Genomic DNA, 18509 nt, shown 5'->3' with positions numbered 1-18509 from the left:
AACCATTGATTTTTTTACTTGGTGAGATGTTTGGTAGCTTTGAAGCCAGAAGAGTTGTACATTTACATAAGGACCATCTATGCTATGGCTTGAGATCTACTAATCCTTACCTCATCTCTTTCAAAAGACTTATTTCTTTGCTAACTTATAAATAATGTTTTTGCATTTTCCCTTACCCATTGCCTTTCACTGCTCTTTTTCTGTGAATGTGAGCTCAAACAATGATGGATGTTGCTACTACCTGTCAAAGTATTATAAAACTGGATGTCAAGGTTTTATTTTATCTTTATAATAAGGGATTTCATTCTTCTCCAGGTCTTTAATTCTCTGAGCCTGAACTGGTTTTATAATCAGGCAGCTGTCTGGAGTGCTGACCTGTGAAGTATAAGCGTAGTTTATGAGGTCCCATCATAAGCTACGCATTCAATTATTTTTTCAACAATTGAAACAAGTCCCAAAAATAGTTCATCTTAACTGTAAAGCTAACATTTTTTCATCTTTTCTCCACTGACAGCTGTTCTGTTTCCATACTCTCTTGTGGTCTTCTGAGCAATCTTCATCTTCCCTTTTTCAAACATGTGGTATTCCACTGTTAATACTTATTGCCTCCTTTTGTTTCCTGATTTCCATGTACTATGCTTAAAATTTTGAAGTGAGGTTTTTGGCTACATGTGCGAAGCTTCAAGTCACTGTTGACTGTGGCTGCTAAACAACTTAAACAATGCCATTTTCTTGGCAAAGTTTTGAAAGAGGTTTCCTGAAGCCACTTCCCCAACCTGACTTCAGGACTAAAATTCACCATCTACTGTTTTTTTTTAAAAGGTGCCTTAATCACTCCAGCAAACTGTCTCTCTATATTGTCTAAACCACTTTCTACTTGTGATATTATCCAGGGGTGAAATGCTATCAGTTTGAACTGGTTCGCCTGAACTGGTAGTAAAAAATGCTACCGGTTCACTTGAACCGATAGTAAAAAAAAAGTTACTGGTTTGGACGAACTGGTATTTCCGACTTATCAGGTGTGATGCGCGATTTATATTAGCTAGACTCGTCAGATTTCCTGCTTTCTAGCTAATCTAAATCGCGTGCCACAGTGGATTCCTCCCTGCCCTCCAGCTTCAAAATGTTCTTTTTTTAGCACTGCGCAAAGTGTTCACTCGGTAGCAGACTTACCAAACCGATAGCAGACTTTGGAGGATTTCATCCCCTCATAATATATTTTTTCATGTCTCTGAGGAATATCTCCAACTTATTCTCTCCGAGCACTCCAAAGATGCTTTATTCCTAAAGGCAGTGGTTCCCAAACTTGGCAACTTTAAGACTTGTGGACTTCAACTCCAAGAATTCTCCAGCCAGCTCTGCTCTGCTGGCTGGAGAATTCTGGGAGTTGAAGTCCACAAGTCTTAAAGTTGCCAAGTTTGGGAACCACTGCCTAAAGGCAACTCGTTTTTTTTCTTTTTATATATATTTTCTTTTTTAGAAAATGTTTAGCTTTTTGGATGAGCAACGAAATATTTTCTAAGGAAAAAAAACCCCAAGAAAGTCCAGTTGCCTTTTGGAAAAAGCACCTTTGGGAGTCTCTCCATTCGGTACCTTAGCTATGGTCTAAAATGGATAAATATTTGTGAGAACAAAAGTGCTGTTTGACTTCATCCTCCCTAAATTTATGTTCTTTTCCTCTTGTTTGCTGAAAATAAAGCCGCATGGTCTACTTAGTCACAGTAGTTCAGGAAATCATAAATCTTATATCTTAAAATTTATGCTATATTAAGATTTTCTCTCCTTCCTCAAACTCTTTAGTTTGTGCAAAAGACTTTGCTTCTTTTCCATGCCAAAATAGAAATTATAACTTCCTTTTCTTTTTTCTTTCCACATTTCTGTCATATTTCAGGTGTTTCTTTTCCTAAACTCTTTCAATCTTTTGTTCTTTCTTTCTGTCATACTTTGCTATCTATCTATCCTAATGCCCTGACTTGGTTCTTCTATATATCTCCCTTTTCCGTATTGCCATTTTCTTCATCATTATCTCTGATATCTACTGTGTAATCAGTATTTTTGGTCACTCTAGACTCTTTGTTCATATTAGTAGTAGGTTTAGTAGCATATTTATATCATGTAGTCAAAGACATATCATTGCAAGGCACTACTGCATATTAAGATATATCAATGAGGAATCTGATTTAACTTTGGTATACTCAACCCTTTTCTTAGTGGGTACCATAAATGGCTTTGACTGACATTTTGTCAGCTATGCTTCCAAGATGAATAGAATTCAAGCAAAATCAAAATTTTACTTACTTTAATTAAAATGTAAATTAGAACACTCCTATGCATGTAATGTGATTACTGTTCCCTATTTATTTAATATTGTCCTTTTTCGGTCACATTATAAATTACAATTTAGTGACAAATTTTCATGAAGCTTTGAGAACAGGGATATGCAATCAGGGGAGGCAGAGCCTCACCACTGTCATCATGAAAAGAAAATAATGTAAAAGGAAAAAGGCAAGAGCTGAGGTCAGGCTGAGCTAGTTGCTGCCAGAGTCACCGTGGATGACTCTGCTTAACTGTTAAGAACGACGTGCGTCATCTAGTCTGACTAGGCATTTTATGATAACTCGAGCAGAGTTAAGCAAGGGTTAAAAGCCTAAAAATTCCTGATGTAGGCATATCGTTCTCCTGCCTCCTCCTGTAGAGGGCGCTTTTTAGAGGCTTTTTTAAACAGTTAAGCAGAGTTATCATGGTGACTCTGGCAGCAACTAGCTCAGCCTGACCTCAGCTCTTGGATTTTTCCTTTTACATTTTTTTTCTTTTCATGATGACAGACAAGAGCAGACTTGAAATCCCCTCTGAAACAGCTGGAAAATGTACGTATGGGTCGGAGGGCGGGGGAGGAATTTAAACTTAATCCTCAAGTGTAGATCCCTCCCCAAGTGTAGTTTGATTGCAGGCAGAGCCATGTTGCCTTTTCAAGCACACATACACAAACACACACACACACAGCTGAATAAAACTTGTGTTTGTTTGAGAGAGAGTGAGTGAGAGAGGGAAGGGGGTAGGAGAGATAGTCCAATCCAACTTCTCTGTGTGTCTGTTTGAGAGAGGGGGGAGGGAGGGAGAAAGGGAGGAAGGAGGGGGAGGGAGAAGAAAAAGAATGAAGGAAACTTTTTCGCAAAGGAGAAAAGCAAATGCTGTTGCTTTAAATCGGAACTGAGCATGCCTGGCTGTGGAATTCTGGGAGTTGAAGTCCACAAGTCTAAAAAAATTTGAAACCCACCACTATGTCAGTGCCTCACCAGCCATAAACCTCACTGCACGTCACTGTTTGAGAAGAATTCCTAGCTTTGCAAGGGTAGAGGGGTGTCGAAGTGTGTTTGGACTCTGGGCTAACTATAGTGCACCTTTAATTTCAACACTAATTTTGCCTTTTGACTTACTCATTTAAATTGCTTTGATTTACTATCAGTAGTGGCCGACAGTAGTTTGGATGACTGAATGTAACTATTACAACAAGGTTTTCCTTTCATGCAAAATCAGGTTGTAAATTAATAATAAAAGTATGTTGGTAACTGAATGAATAATTTGTGTTTTTAAAGTCAACCAAGCCAGAAACATTTTCATTCCATCATTTAAATCACTTTGATATCTATCAACTCCATACTGCCCCAAACTGAAAGGAAGTAAAGCTACAGTCGTTTCATAATTCTTATTCCAAGACACAGTGAGATTGTTCCTTACATATTCATTTTTGCAAACTATGGCAAACATACGGAAAAAAAATCCCTTAGGAAGGTTCAATTTAACAGGCATAACGTGATAGACAGCAGTCTTTCAAAACATGAAGACTAAGGACTGGCTGTTTTTCAGGCCTAGTATCCTTGTAACAGGAATATTGTATTCAACAAATGCAGGAGATACCTTTGATGGAAAAATATATCTAGTTTAAAATTGGAATAATTTGATTTGTTTGCATATTCCGATAAATTAAGCATATGAAATTACTTTGTACAAATTCAAATTCTACTTCAAAATGTCTTCTCCAAGGGTTTCCTCTCACAGTATTCACCACAAAAGATATCCTCAACCTTCATTGCTTAATCAAATTGTGTAACCTCTCTATCTCTTTCAGTGACTGAGCAGGAAGGACAAAGAGAGATAGGAAAGGACCTCATTTATTTGGGAAAGATAGAAGTAAATACTACCTTTATTGGTAGTAGCTTCTCAGATCTCTTACAGAGAACTGTATGCAAATTATCTTTCAATGTTGTTTCTCTAAAAGCAAGATAGATGTTAAATGGTGCAACAGAGTAAACATATATTTTCTATCTCTTACAAAGCAGATGCAAGATAATGTTGAAGACCTCCAGTGTTCCTTGAATAATCAAAACACCAAGAATGCCTACAAAACCACCAAGGTTGTAGAAGTTGGTGTGCTTGAAAATGTCAGGTTAAAAGCAATATTAAACATTCCGGAGAACATCGTCTGCCATTGGGTTTTTAAAGAGATCCAGACCAAATGTAACTCCTTTCTGGATTTGGAGAACCGGTAAGTAAACAAACAAAAACACATTAAAAATACGAAGAGCAAAAAGTAATATTTGTTCCCCTTCACATGAACCTGTGTCAAAACTTCAAATGAACAATTGCAACACATGAATCCCCTTCTTAGTAATTCGAATTTTTAAAGATGTGAATAACTGGATGGTTGCTTGTCTCTCTTGAAGTAACACTACTTACCAACATTCTCTTGCATCACACCCTTTAACCTATAGCTCCAATATTCAGCACTTAGCATTTGTCCTTCTTAACTTTTCATAATATCTTTCCTGTACTTGTCCTAATTCATTCTTACGGAGCAAAATTAAAGGCAAAGTATTATGCTTCATCCGTGAGTGAGAATTAGGGAGGTGTCCCTAATTGCCTATTCAAACAACTGACTCGCCTTTAATTCCTATTAGATTAGGCAGAATTGAAGAACAGGAAAGCTTTGGATTCCCATGGACCCAAATCCTCACCTAATCTTTCAATGCTACCTTCTAATTCCCAGGTTTCATATACATCTTTCCTTCTCTGACATCAAAGCTCCATGGCTGGAAGAAGGTTTCAGAAGCTTAATGGAAGAAATTAGAAGTCAAATTTCCCTCTCCAGAATTCAAGTGGGAATTCCCACCCAATATTTATATGACTCTGGATGTTTTCCCAATTTATCAGTACATTTTTTTTTATTGGGAGCCATCCACGGTTAGTTAGAAGATAGATGCTATACGTTATAAGTAACAAGTAATGCCTTTTAACTATAACGTTATGCCATTTAGCCTATTGCTGTATTAAAAGTGATGTTGGTAGATAGGAATAGAGAGGATCAAATTTATCTCTCAGACAGCTGTTTTCACTGGTTGAATCTGGATCAGTTGCTAGATAAAATGGAAAGGAAGGGAAGAGAGGGAGAAGCGGCAACTACATTGCTATTAGCTCTGCCAGTAGACTGCAAATAAAATCAGAAACTTGAAATGAGTTAAGGAATGCGGTGTCCATACTCTGACAAACCACCTGGAGTTATCTGCTAAAATTCTAACCTGCAGTTAGAACCACACTGCTTATATTAGTCTATCAGTCTTTCTAAATGAAATATGTAATGAAGTTGCATATTGAAGCTAAAAGTATGATCTCTTCCTCTTCTTGGAATGAGCAAGAGACCACTATCATTTGGAACTGTAGAGATTTCAAGAACTTCCAGAGAAGTGTAAGTAGAGAAGAACCGTCATTGTGGCTAACCTAATTCTGTAGGTGATTAATGAAATGGTTTTTCTGGTCCATATGCAAGGTTTTGTTTCCTTTTTGCTTGTTGTCATCTTGGCCTAGTTCCACACCCTGAAACTTTTTTTCATAATTATTTCATAAAGGAAGTCTTGTTTTCTGTCTCAACAGGCATATCATTTCAGTGGAGTTCCCAAGAATCAAAGAAACCCAAGAGGGAAATCACACACTGTTAATTACAACTGAAACCAGTAACTACACTATAGTATTTACGTTGTATATAAGGAGTAAGTATGACACATGGAGGTTTCATATCTTATTTTACAATGAGCACGCCGCCCCAGTTAATATTTTAAGTACAAACCTTTAAAAAGTATTTAAAGCTATTTATTTAATACTACATGCATTAAATAAAATGTGTCATGATTATCATGTTATTGCTGGAGACTTCATTTAAAGCAGATTTTCCTCCTACCTTAATCATATATAAACTTTAATTTATTTCAGAATAATGACATGTAATAATTATCAAAGAACAAGCTGTCAATTGCTGTGGTAATCTAATATTATTTTTCTTGCTATTTATAAATACAGAATGTGTAGATTTATAAGTTATTGTATATTAATTGTACTAAGAATAGCTAAAATAATAATAGCAGGTAGCAAAGATCAGAATTAAATGTATAGTTAATGTTGATAAATAAGGAAGTTAATATGGCTTGTAAAATGTATTGATTTTGTTCAAGCTCAACAAATGGATGATAATTAAGTTTATATAAAAGTTATTTATCAATTTTCATTGATAACTTTCAAAATGTATTGCAGCCAAATGTACTTTCTTTATAGTTATGAATATCCTTATTTTTGTTTTTAATTATTAGGCATTTTGCTTTAGGAAGTTGTTATATAACAGCCCTGGTGGTGCAGTGATTACAGTAGAATGCAGTATTGCAGGGTAATTCTGCTGACTGCCAGCAGTTCAGCAGTTCGAGTCTCATTGGCTCAAGGTTGACTCAGCCTTCCATCCTTCCAAAGTTGGTAAAATGAGGACCCAGATTGTTGGGAGCAATAGGCTGACTCTGTAAACTGCTTAGAGAGGGCTATAAAGTACTGTGATGTGGTATATAAGTCTAAATGCAATTGCTATATAATTACAGGTATATTCCTCCTTTTAAAAAATAGAACCCATACAGCTAACCTTCTGAAAGGATGCCTGTAAATTGCCTCTGCTTTGAAAAGCTATCCAGTCCAAAGGTCCTACTGGAAGTGTTTCTTATTATATAATCATCCTTCATCATTCATGAAATTTTACCACTACATTTGCAAATATCCTTTTCTACTCTTTGTTCATGTTTTCTTTCTTGAGGATAAAGGCAGACTTCAACAGTAACTTTGGACTACTAGCATTTAGGTGCTATCAGCCTGAAAGCCCTTCCAGGTCAAATTTAAAGAAAATAAAAGAGAACAAAGACTTTGAAGTTCCCTATCAATTACAGTTAGCTCCTTTGCATGAGATTGAACAGGGAGACATATCTGTCACTTGCATATATGAATATATGGGGTATGAATATAAATATTTTTTGTAATTATAATCACTGAATATTACAAGCGGTAGTGGATTTGTCAATAGATAAGAAAAGTCTGCCTCATTTTACAGACAGAAAAGCAAAATTTAGCTGTGTTTAAGGAAACTAACTCATACTGATCTGATAATAACAACAGCAACATAAAAAAAGAGAATTTCCATGGTGTTTTACAGATAATAAGTTAGAGTGTAGGTCTTTGAACCCTTATTGAGGGTGCAATATAGCAAGAGATTAATTGCGGTTTCAATAGTCCCTTGACGCAGGGACATAATCTTAGCTCATATGGGACTTTTCAATCAACTCTCCAAAACTGCTGTGTGAGGAGCATTGAAGCGTGTTAACATAAGTGCTTTTTGGCATTTAGAAACAGTTAACTGGTGTATCTCACTGGTTCATAAATGGAACTTGACTTGCTCTTAAAATGTTCTTAGAGTAGAATAGGTTGATTTTGTTGGGTTTCCAGGTCTTTGATAGGTTGATTAAATGCATGAGTGCACACTCAAAATCCATGTTTAGGAATACCTCAGTGGAGAAGCCAGGAGATTAAAACTTTTGTGAGATTGGTCTGTACCATATTGATTTGTAATTGTCCTCAATAAGAAGAAAAGAACTCAAACCTGTGGGAAAGAAGATTAACGTCAACCAATGTGCTATGGTACAAGTCCATGTACCTGTTTCAATTCAAAATAGTCCTGCCTATTTGGAGTTCGAGGGCATACTAGGATATACCCCATAGATTGGACTCTTTCAAGAAGAGTAAAGAAAGTTTAAGGTCCTAGCTATGCACCAAAAAGTACTGGTGCACAAACCTGTTCTTGCTCATAGTCTTCTCCATCAAAATGGCATATATCTGTGATGGCGAACCTCTGTCATGCGTGCCTCTGTCACAGGTGACACACAGAGCTCTCTCTGTGGGTGGGCATGCATGCTGTCGCCAGCTGTTCTTCCAGGTTCTGTGTCGAGCATGGTGCGCCCGCCAGTTGGTCTGGTATGCGTGCACATTAGCCAACTGCTCACTTCGAGGCTGCAGCCCGTGCATGCATGAAACCCAGAAGATCAGCTGGCGATGGCACGGATGCATACATACATGTGCACACGCACTCCAGCTTCGGCACTCAGTGCCAAAAAGGTTAACCATGATCACTGGCATATGTTATCTCTCTATTTAATCACAATAATTGTATTGTATATTGTATTTAATGGATTTATAGGCCACCCAATCCCAGAGTACCTTATTTCTACATTTTGGTCTCTACATATCAAGGGCTTTCCCTTTGGCATGGGGTGCATTAAAGCATGAGCTTTTCTTGATAATACATAAAGGCATTGCCTAGATTCAATGACTAACATTCAAAGGAGAGATCAATGGGTAGAAATGAGGAATTTTGAAACTTGAAAATGTTTTGGATGCTGTGCTCTTGAATGATTTGTCCTTTTTTTCCTATTTATAATCCACCTTCCATGTTAGTTCCATTATTGTGGGATATTTATCCACTCTCCTCACTACTTTAAAGCTAGAGCACTTTCAACCTTCTTAAAGAAAATCTCTGAAATGCTTTGTGTCCATTCATGTTTCCCTAAAGCCATGATGGCAAACCTATGGCACACATGCCACAGGTGGCACATGGAGCCATGTCTGCTGGAATGCGAGCCATCAGCTCCAGAGTGCATTCGTGCGCCAGCCAGCTGATTTTCAGCCTTCCAGAGGGCTGGGGGAGGCCGTTTCTACCCTCCCCAGCTCCAGGAAATCCCCTGGAGCCTGGGGAGGGTGAAAAACGGGCCTAACTTCTGCCCCTCCCCCAGAAGAAATTTCCTCCAGGGACCTCCCCCGGCCCTCCAAAGGAAACACATGGAGTCAAGCAGTGTTGCGCATGTGCGGGGAGCTTGTGGTGGATTGTGCATGCATGCACATATGAGGGAGCGCTTTGCATTATGGGTGCTTGCATGCATGCTATGCGTGCACGCCCTCACATTTTTGGCACCCAACAACAAAAAGTTTAGCCATCACTGCCCTAAGGTTTAAAGTATCAACCTGACATGACAGTAGCGCTGGGACATTTTTAAGCCTCCTGGAATAACAGGATTGACTAGTTGTTCTCTGAATGAGCTGTGATCTGTCAAGAAGAGTTTCTGATTCCCAAAAGTTTGACTGCAACAGTGCCGAAAGCTACCATGCCACTTAAATTAGGCTGATAACACGAAGATAACCGAGAGTGGGGCTGCTGTGTGAGTGAACTCTGTACGGAAAGCAAAAGAACAACTTGTGGTTCCTAATTCTAAACATAGGTTTTGCCCTCCACGCCCCTGTTTTGTACTTGACAAATTGCTGCCAACTTGTATAAAAATAGTAGCTCATGGAACTTTAATGTCTTCGAAGTCTTTGAAATGAGGCTATCTAAAAATAATTACCAACCTTCCCCTTTTTAAAAAGTATAAGAGAGTCAGAAATTATATTTTTAAGAATTGGGGAGCAAATGGCTAATATTGAAGCTCTAGAAGAGTTGCCCACCTAGAGGGCAACGTCAAGCTGCCGTAGGTTGATTTCAAAAACCTAAACAAGCTTGGGCCTTGTTAGAATTGAAAACCATCAAAAAATCTCAGGGGGATGAAAAGCAATGCAAAGTTTTTTTATACGGTTGTCAAAAGAAACCTACAAGCTCATGAACTCGCTAGGAATTGAACTGAACTTGAGACTTTAGCTTTTGCATGAGAAATTATTGCTGCTCAAAACTGACATTTTCTGTGGCCTTTCCAGTTTTTACACTACTCAGAACACAAGGGAACACGAACTACTAATAACCAGAGCAGGACTCCGTGCACAAAACAGCCCAAAACATGAAATAAAGATATATAGATAAATAAAGATAAAGTTACAAATTTGTTGAAATCAGACCACATGAAGTTGACTCCAAGGGCCATGAGTAATGCAATGCAGGAGTTCTATCAAGAAGAGGATTTTTCTGTTAAAGAGTTTGGCGGAACAGATTGCACTAGCTGAAAAACTAGCATCACATAATCATTGTATGATTTAGATAACTGAGATGGGATTTTGAGGGGAAAGGTGCATGCATGGATTTTCTTCATCTAAGCCTCAACTCCGTCCAACTTTTCAAGGCATTATTTTAAACCAAAATATTAACCCAGATAAAGTAACTATAAAAACCATACAATTTGCTTTCAGTAATCAAATATGTGCTCTAAGACTCTCTCAGATCTGTTGCAACAGCAACTTCCACAATTCCTGCACAGCATAGCAGTTGGCCGTCTAATTCACAGTTTGAGGAAGTTTGCTGAAATAAGAATTAGGATATAGTAATAACCTTATACAGTTCTGTTTTTGATATAAATAATTGGACTAAATGTTCAACACCAAAGTTCAATTCTCATACATGGACACGCACATGTGCACACCCACCCACACTCTCAAATGATAAACTGAGATGAATGCCCTTTTTTGCAACATGCCTAGGCACTTTGATTCAGCTTTGGACAAGCTGGCAAATAAAGGAAGCTATTCTGCTAATTAGTTTTCAATGAATTTCATTTGGAAATCATGGCTCCTAGTTAAGAGTTTGGCTTGGAAGATAACGTCACTCTATCACTCAGTACCTTTATTTTTTTTCCCAATTACAACAAGCCCTAAAATTTTTATTAAAAAGCTTCCTGGCTTCTTTAGTTACTCAGGAGGTTATTTAATCAAATATAGTTTATACTGCAGCTTATATACAGTATTTATTCATATTTTATTAAAGGTGTACTTGCATGACTAAACATAGCCAATTATCTCCATTCCAAAAAATTATCCGTACCCACCCACCCCCACTCCAAGCATGACCAGTAATTATTTAGAAAATGCCTCTAGCATTGATGAAGGAAAGAACTTAATGTTAAATACTAATTTGCCTAATGTTGTATTTTTTTAGCCAGTGTCAAGATGAAGTTTTGTTATCGTTTCAATTCAGAGTTCTCATTTTTTTTTCATAGCAGTGCTAATTTTTTGCTTTTTATTTTAAAAAATATATTGTGCTGGCTTGCATAAAAAAAGATTCATGAAAATAATGTAAAAGGGCAAAAACAATATAGATTAGGCAAATTGAACTGTAAGTACACATATCAGAAGACTTAACTGGACACCAAAATAGGTACATGTTATAATGCAAATTGATTGGGGAAACTCAGGTTTTTATAAATGAATAAATGAACTTGACAGTCTCAAAGAAATGAAAGAAGAAGTTAAATAAATAAATAATCAAACAAACAAACACATATACACACATGCATGCATACACAGTACATATATGCATTGGGAATGGTAACATAAGAAAAGTTTGGATCAGGAATTAATGGATGCTGAATTAATTAACTAAAACTAAACTAATTAACTAAATTAACTAAATGGAGGATCAAGAACCTAGCATGAAATAAATATTTTTGTGATTTGAGAGAGAATAAATGGTGGTAGAGAATAAATGAGATTTGAATCACAAAACAATACACACAAGGGGAAGTCCCAGAAAGTCATAGTTGGATGGAACGGATGAGATCCACAAAAAGTGAAAGCTGAGAAGTCGAAGTAACAAAAGGCAATTTATGAGGAAGTGTAGGGACATGATGGAAGCAAAGATAGCAATAGCACTTAGACTTATATACTGTTCCATAGTCCTTTACAGCACTCTCTGAGTGGTTTACAAATGTCACCCCCCAAATATTGACCCCAACAATATTGGGGACCTCGTTTTACTGACCACGGAAGGATGGAAGGCTGAGTCAACCAGTCAGGATCGAACTTCAGACTATGGACAGAGTTAGCCCGCAGTACTATTTTTAGAATTGAATTATTGCATTCTAACCACCAGGGCTTCTAGATGTTTTACAAAGATAGAAAAATATTAAGAGACAACCAAGAGTCACTAGACTGAGATGAGCAACTATAGAAATTTCATTATGTATATTAGCAGAGACAAAATATTTGCATACTTTTTGTTAATATCAACATTTAAAAAAAGCTAGTATTCATATGCAAAATGCATACATACCTAAAAAGTACTAAAAAAAACATCCCACTATATGCATCATTTTCAATAGGAAGCCCAGAAAAGCCATATTTTATAAAACATGGAGATGAAAGTGTGAGATGCATATCAGAAGGACATCCTACACCAGTTCTTGAATGGTTACCTTGCCAGGTTCCTGATGACAAGTATGTGGCTCCAAACTATTATCTTTTTTTTTTCCTTTTCTTTTCTGGGACTCTCAAAGTTTGTATTATTTATGTATATTTGTCCCTCTTCCCACTGAGAGAAGATGCCCATAGAAGAAAATATTTGTAGCTCAGGGTTGAACTGTGGGCTCCTTGAGGGCTCTCTGAGCTTGGTTTGCTTGCAAAGGCTTTCAGTACCCAACCAGGTTACATCATCAGTACTAGAAGGGAGTGGGATTTGCTTTCTGTTTATATATAAGTGGTTTGGTCTGACAGTGTTGGCATGATTGTTCCTGGTGGTTCCTTGATTAGGCTGTTGTTTACTGTTTGTCTGAGATGGTAGTTCTTTGATTGAGATATTTTTCTAAAAGAAGATGGCATGTAGTAAATTGACAGAATGCTATGGTAAATGCTATGAACTTATTTATATGGAACTTATTTCCGATATTCATTGAAAGTGCAAAATGATCTTCCTGCCCTCAAATTTCTTGCTATGTGTAATGGCTATGAGAGCTGTAGGCAATATCACTCTTTTAGGGGGAAAAAATCTCATTGTTTCTAGAATGTAAGAAACCTAGGAATTAAGTTTCAGAGAATGTTTGAACCAACTTCCCCTTATATTTGGTTATACATTTAAATGCCCAGACAACACCTGCTTTAGATTTTGGGTAGCATAGCCTAGATTACAAGAATTTGTAGTTGTTCTGAGCTGCCACTGAAACCTGTCAAACAACTAAGAGTCTTTAGTAGTCAAATCAGGATTGATATAGTGCAGTGTTTCTCAACCTTGGCAACTTGACGATGTCTGGACTTCAACTCCCAGAAGTTGGGAGTTGAAGTCCAGACATCGTCAAGTTGCCAAGGTTGAGAAACACTGATATAGTGGACTGAGATCTTTGGTTTTTATTTATTTAATGTATGGCAAATACATGGACTTATAGTGGTTCAAATGTTAATGTCCAGTCCACCCAGCCATTCAAGGACAGGGTGCTCTATTTGGAAAAACTCAGATATTGGTCTCAGGGATTGTATTCACTTACCTTCCCTATTGGTTCGCAAATGTGAGTATGCACATCCTCGCACGAGTTCAGCCTTCCGCACATACGCTTTGCCTTTAAAAAGGGTCTAAATGAGATGCCATAGAACTGCGGCAGGTGGGAGGAGCCACCCACAATTTCCCCTACCGGTTTGGGTGAATACCACCTCTGATTGGGCTGGTTTAAGCTTTTGATGGATATTCAGACACAATGTGATGGATATTTTGCCAAGGAGCACCACAGTCACACTTAGGGGTAGAGACAAGACCCCACTTAAACAATGAGTACTGGCAGATACCATGTTTGGTACGGAACCTGTTCAGAGTTGACCAATGCTAGCGAGGAAGGTCAAAACCTGGTACCTTTTGTGTAGGGTCATCTATGTAACTGCCAGTATCTGGGCGTTCAGCAGCCCATTTGGCTTTCCATTGTGTGTTGATGTCAAAGTTGTTATGTAGCTGTTGAGTGAGTGCCAGAGAGGGCTTCCTGGATTTAAGCCTGCCAATTGATAGATGAGGAAAATCAGTGTGCACAGGAAGAAGTGGGTTTCCCATAATTTTGTTGTACTCCTTCACTAAGGCTTCCTGCCTTCGTAGAGCTGGTGGTGCAATGGGACTCAAAACGGGGAGCCAACAAGTAGGAGTAGATTTTACGCAGATCTTTGGTATATGAGCCCCTGCATTATCGACGATGGTGCTCATTCAGTTTATATTAAACTTAGCAGTTTACAATAAAACATATAAGTATTTTGCAGTTATCACAATCCCATCTCATTGTAACTGTGGGCATTTTGAAACACAGCTACAGCTATTCAGCGATGAAGCATAATTCCTAACTTAAATAGTCACTAAATTATTCAGAGATAGTTTTTTCCCCCGTTCCTAAATGACAATAAATTGATTAATCTTTATTTAGGAAGCAGCATAAAGTTCTATACATGCGACCTGTAAAGAATAGAAAATCATTACTTGCACTGCTATATTTTTGCTATACTAAAACGTTATGAAGAGGATTATCATTTAAATCAGTATTACCATCACCAACCTTTTATATTAATCTGTTGCTATTTTGATTTGTAGGTGTAGATTTGTTCCTGAAGACCTGATGAAAAAGCAGAAAGCACAGCTTTCCTTAAGAGAAAAGGGCTTGTTATTTGAACCACATGTATGGTGCTGTGCAACTAATAATCTGGGCAAAGTATGCACAGAGCTTTATACAATAGGTAATACTCCAGTACAAACTGAGTCTGCCTTAGGATAACTTGCTCTTGTTTCATATCTGTCATCGAACGTTGGTGAACATGTTGGCAGTCCTATTTTTATCAACAGCTGCAAAAAAGGTGCTGCTGAGTTTTGTCCAAACCAATCCCTTAGATTTTGAAGCCATGATGTTCTTCTGCCTGGACCTCGTTTGCCTTCAATCTTTCTTGGAGGATTATGTGAAGTCAGTAGTGGGTTCCTACCGATTTGGCCCAGTTCAGCCCAACCAGTAGTAGCTTGCTGGCCTGGGTCGCTGGAACCGGCAGTGACCCAGGCCTGACACCCCCCTGAATTGGTTGTCCTGGCGGCGCCATGGGCACCGCCATCTTGTTTTTTGCTTCCGCACATGCGCAGAGCAATCAGCAGCATGCCCTTGAGTGAACTGGAAGTCGTCTCTACCAGAACCCACCCCTGAGTGAAGTATACCATATTTTTCCAGGTGTCGCATCACATGTCCAAAACATTATAACTTTCACTTTTTAATGGCTTTGATGATTTCCCTTTGCCTTCCCAGGCGGCCTATCACCTCCTCATTTCTGATTTTGTCAGCCCAGCATATACGTAACAGCCACCTGTAAATCCACATTTCAAATGCTTCTAGTCTCTTCAAGTGACTTTTTGCCAGAGACCAACTCTCTACTCCGTAGAGCAGGATGGAAAAGATGTAACATCTGACAAGCTTGATTTTCAGTCTTAGGCTTGTGTCTTAGGCTATATAGCTTAGAATATATTAATTTATGTTAACTGTGCCTTCAGATTCCTAAAGTCAAGAATAAACTTCAGCATAGAAAGAACTACTCATGGGCATATAGCCAGAGGATTGCTCTTACTGCTTCACTCCATAAAGAATTTAAAAGTCCCCCCGCTCCCCAATATTTGAAGCTATAACTGGATTGGAAACATAATATCTAAGCAAAATAACTGGGAGTCAGGCAGCATATAAATTTATATTATTATTATGGCTGGTCCCAAAGTCAACCAAATGTTTAGATGATTTATTATTATATCTGGGAGAGACTGGTAAATGTGTTTGGTTGCTTTTGCATATAATCAGATTCAAATGCACAAGCTCAAACATGAGCTACAGATCTTAATACCAATGCAATTTAACTCTGACTTTAACCTTAACTCTTTTGTTGGAAGTAAACACTCTTTGTGTATATGCTATGTATAAGACTGATATTGGTGCAAAATGTTACAATGCATTCTTTACATGTTCTAATTTATATCTTATATAAATTATACTGGGGAAATAATTTTAAGGTTTTGATAAATTGATTTTTTATTGGCTTGGTGTGGTGGCTGGGGAATTCTGGGAGTTAAAGTCCATAAGTTTTAATGTTGCCAAAATTGGATACCCCTCCCCTAAACCAAGGGGCACAAATACATTCTTAGACTTTAAATCATAGGCCAGCAGTTTACCATTTCAGTTCAGTTCAGTTCACTTTATTTGTATGCTGCCCTTTTCCCTGGGGGGACTCAGGGCGGCTCACAGTTCAAAAGGGGTGGGGGAAGAACAAACAATTTACAACATAAAAACATTACATCATTTAAGAACTCAACAGTCATACAATTCGAGTAGGGGTTATAATCTTTATCCCCAGGCCAGCCGGGATAGCCAGATTTTAAGTGCGGCGCGGAAGGTCTGGAGGGTGGTGAGGGTCCGGATCTCCACGGGGAGTTCGTTCCAGAGGGTCGGAGCAACCACCGAGAAGGCTCTCCTCCGAGTAGTTGCCAGTCTACTGCCAGTTTATGAGTCACATAGAATATCCAGCTCACCTCTGGCATCCCCTAACCCACCAATTTCACATTGCAAGAACTGTAATGTCTCACCCTAGAAAAATAAGACTCTCTTGTATTATTTAATAGTAGAAGTTATAAAAGATTTCAGCATGTTGGTTTATGGTGTTTGGTCAAAATACAGATCTGAGTGGAAAAAGCCCTGGGCAGGAACTATTTCTCAGAGTTGGAGATCCACTGTTCTTAAGATGCAGATCCAAATATAGTACTTCTCAGTTTGGAAATAAGTGGCATTTTGGAAACAAGCAATTAAAAAAGGTAATGAAATGGTCCATTTTCCTGTGATAGTTACTACTAACAACTCCCACTGGTTATATTAAATACTAACTGACATAAAATGTATGATTTTAGCATACTTCATTTCTCATACTTCCCAATTCAAATAAGAACAGTTAACTACATTCAATTTGTTATGAAACATACTAACCATTCTCTTTATAAAATGTTTGAGTTGTTCAGCATTCTTAACTTGCTAGGTTTCTTTCAATAGCCTCCTTTCTTACATTACATTGGAGTTGTTCTTAAAGGTTAATTCCTTTCCTACTCTATAATGTTAAACTGTTCCTTTGTTTGTTTGGTTTGAGAGTTTGCTCTCAGTTTGATATTTCACTTCTGATCCAAGAAGCTTTTCAGCCCTGACTGGATGGTGGGGAATGGAAGGATCCAGTCAGAGTTCAAAAAGCTGATTGGATGAGAAGTGAAACGTATTCAAAGCAAAATAACAAAGTCCAGTTGCCTCTTGGGGAAAAAAAAACACCTTTGGGACCTCCATGACCTGGATGACTGAAAATCTCCATATTCATCCACCACTAACATATCCCCCAATGTGAAACTTTACATAGGTTCCTCCTGAATAAAAGCTATTGGCTCTTACATCCTAATCTTTATTTAAACATTTAGAGTATGACGCTAGAAGGAAGATTGCTATTGAGTTCATCTTGGGTTAAGACTCTGTATGCATTTATGTCACACGTGGAACAACATAATGATGGTAATTATACTTGTTCTTCTGAAGAAATTGCTGCCAAGAAAACTGCTATAGTTAGAATTTTAGGTAAGACATATTTACTTACGTTGATATACGCAGTAGAGGTAATTGATAGGATAAAATATATGTTTTTTTCTATAGAATGTTGACAATGAAGATAAACACATGTTGTCATTCCCCCAACCTCACCCCCAAATACTGTATCTCATGCCAGTGGATTGTGGCCAATTTTTCTCTTGATTATTGGATTGAGGGTTATTGGCCAGTTAAGGTCCTCTGAGTCTGTGCAAAGGTATAAGAATCTAATTTCCTTGTTTTTCCATTAGAAATTGGCAACTGAAACATTGATTCTATGATTACTTGTGGCTTACCCCCTCAAACTTTCTAATTAAAATTTAAGAGACTTAGAACATTCCACTTTAGACAGTCTCTCCATTCTTTTCTGGGCTTATCATATAGTCACATGATTGATTTAACTATGGTTAATTTCAATTGTAATAGGGGTTTGAACTAATAATTGTTATTATTCTTGATGCAAATGAATATTTGGTTTTGCTAAAAGGGGAGGAAAAATAAGCACTCAAATGTGCTAGATATTTCCAGTATCACCCCTTTTCTGGCCCGCATGATATCAATCCGAAATTAGAAGTCAAATGTAAATAAGTGTATATCATGGATGCAATACAATTGCATTGCTTTTATTTTGAATGTTTTTTTTAAATTTACATAGGTGAGCCCATGGGTGCCTATATGCCTTCACAATCCCAGTTTTTCACATGGCTCCTTGGGAAAATTAATTGTCCACCTATGGTATAGGAGTACAGAAATGTTACTATGCTTGAGTTATTTGACTTAAATTACACTTCAGATCTTCGGAATCCT

General features: G+C 37.7%; 1 protein-coding gene across 2 annotated transcripts in view; it reads left to right on the top strand.

The window, feature by feature from the left end:
- The window catches only part of FLT3 (fms related receptor tyrosine kinase 3), a 71067-nt gene that overhangs the window by 10896 nt on the left and 41662 nt on the right, over positions 1 to 18509 (top strand). The window contains exons 3-8 of one of the 2 annotated variants that reach the window (XM_087721245.1): positions 4341 to 4546; positions 5929 to 6044; positions 12429 to 12543; positions 14660 to 14802; positions 16764 to 16897; positions 17540 to 17693. In XM_087721245.1, the coding sequence (XP_087577371.1) occupies positions 4341 to 4546; positions 5929 to 6044; positions 12429 to 12543; positions 14660 to 14802; positions 16764 to 16897; positions 17540 to 17693 (868 nt within the window). Of the gene's footprint in view, positions 1 to 4337; positions 4547 to 5928; positions 6045 to 12428; positions 12544 to 14659; positions 14803 to 16763; positions 16898 to 17539; positions 17694 to 18509 lie in introns of both variants that reach the window. The other variant, XM_087721244.1, reaches the window with a different exon arrangement.

Source organism: Thamnophis sirtalis, unplaced genomic scaffold, assembly GCF_051295495.1.
Source record: "Thamnophis sirtalis isolate CommonGarterSnake01/CBP01778 unplaced genomic scaffold, rThaSir2_p1.2 scaffold_8, whole genome shotgun sequence".
In the NCBI taxonomy this organism is placed as follows: domain Eukaryota; kingdom Metazoa; phylum Chordata; class Lepidosauria; order Squamata; family Natricidae; genus Thamnophis; species Thamnophis sirtalis.
The sequence above is the reverse complement of the archived record's forward strand: the minus strand, read 5'-3'. Positions and strand labels throughout refer to the sequence as shown.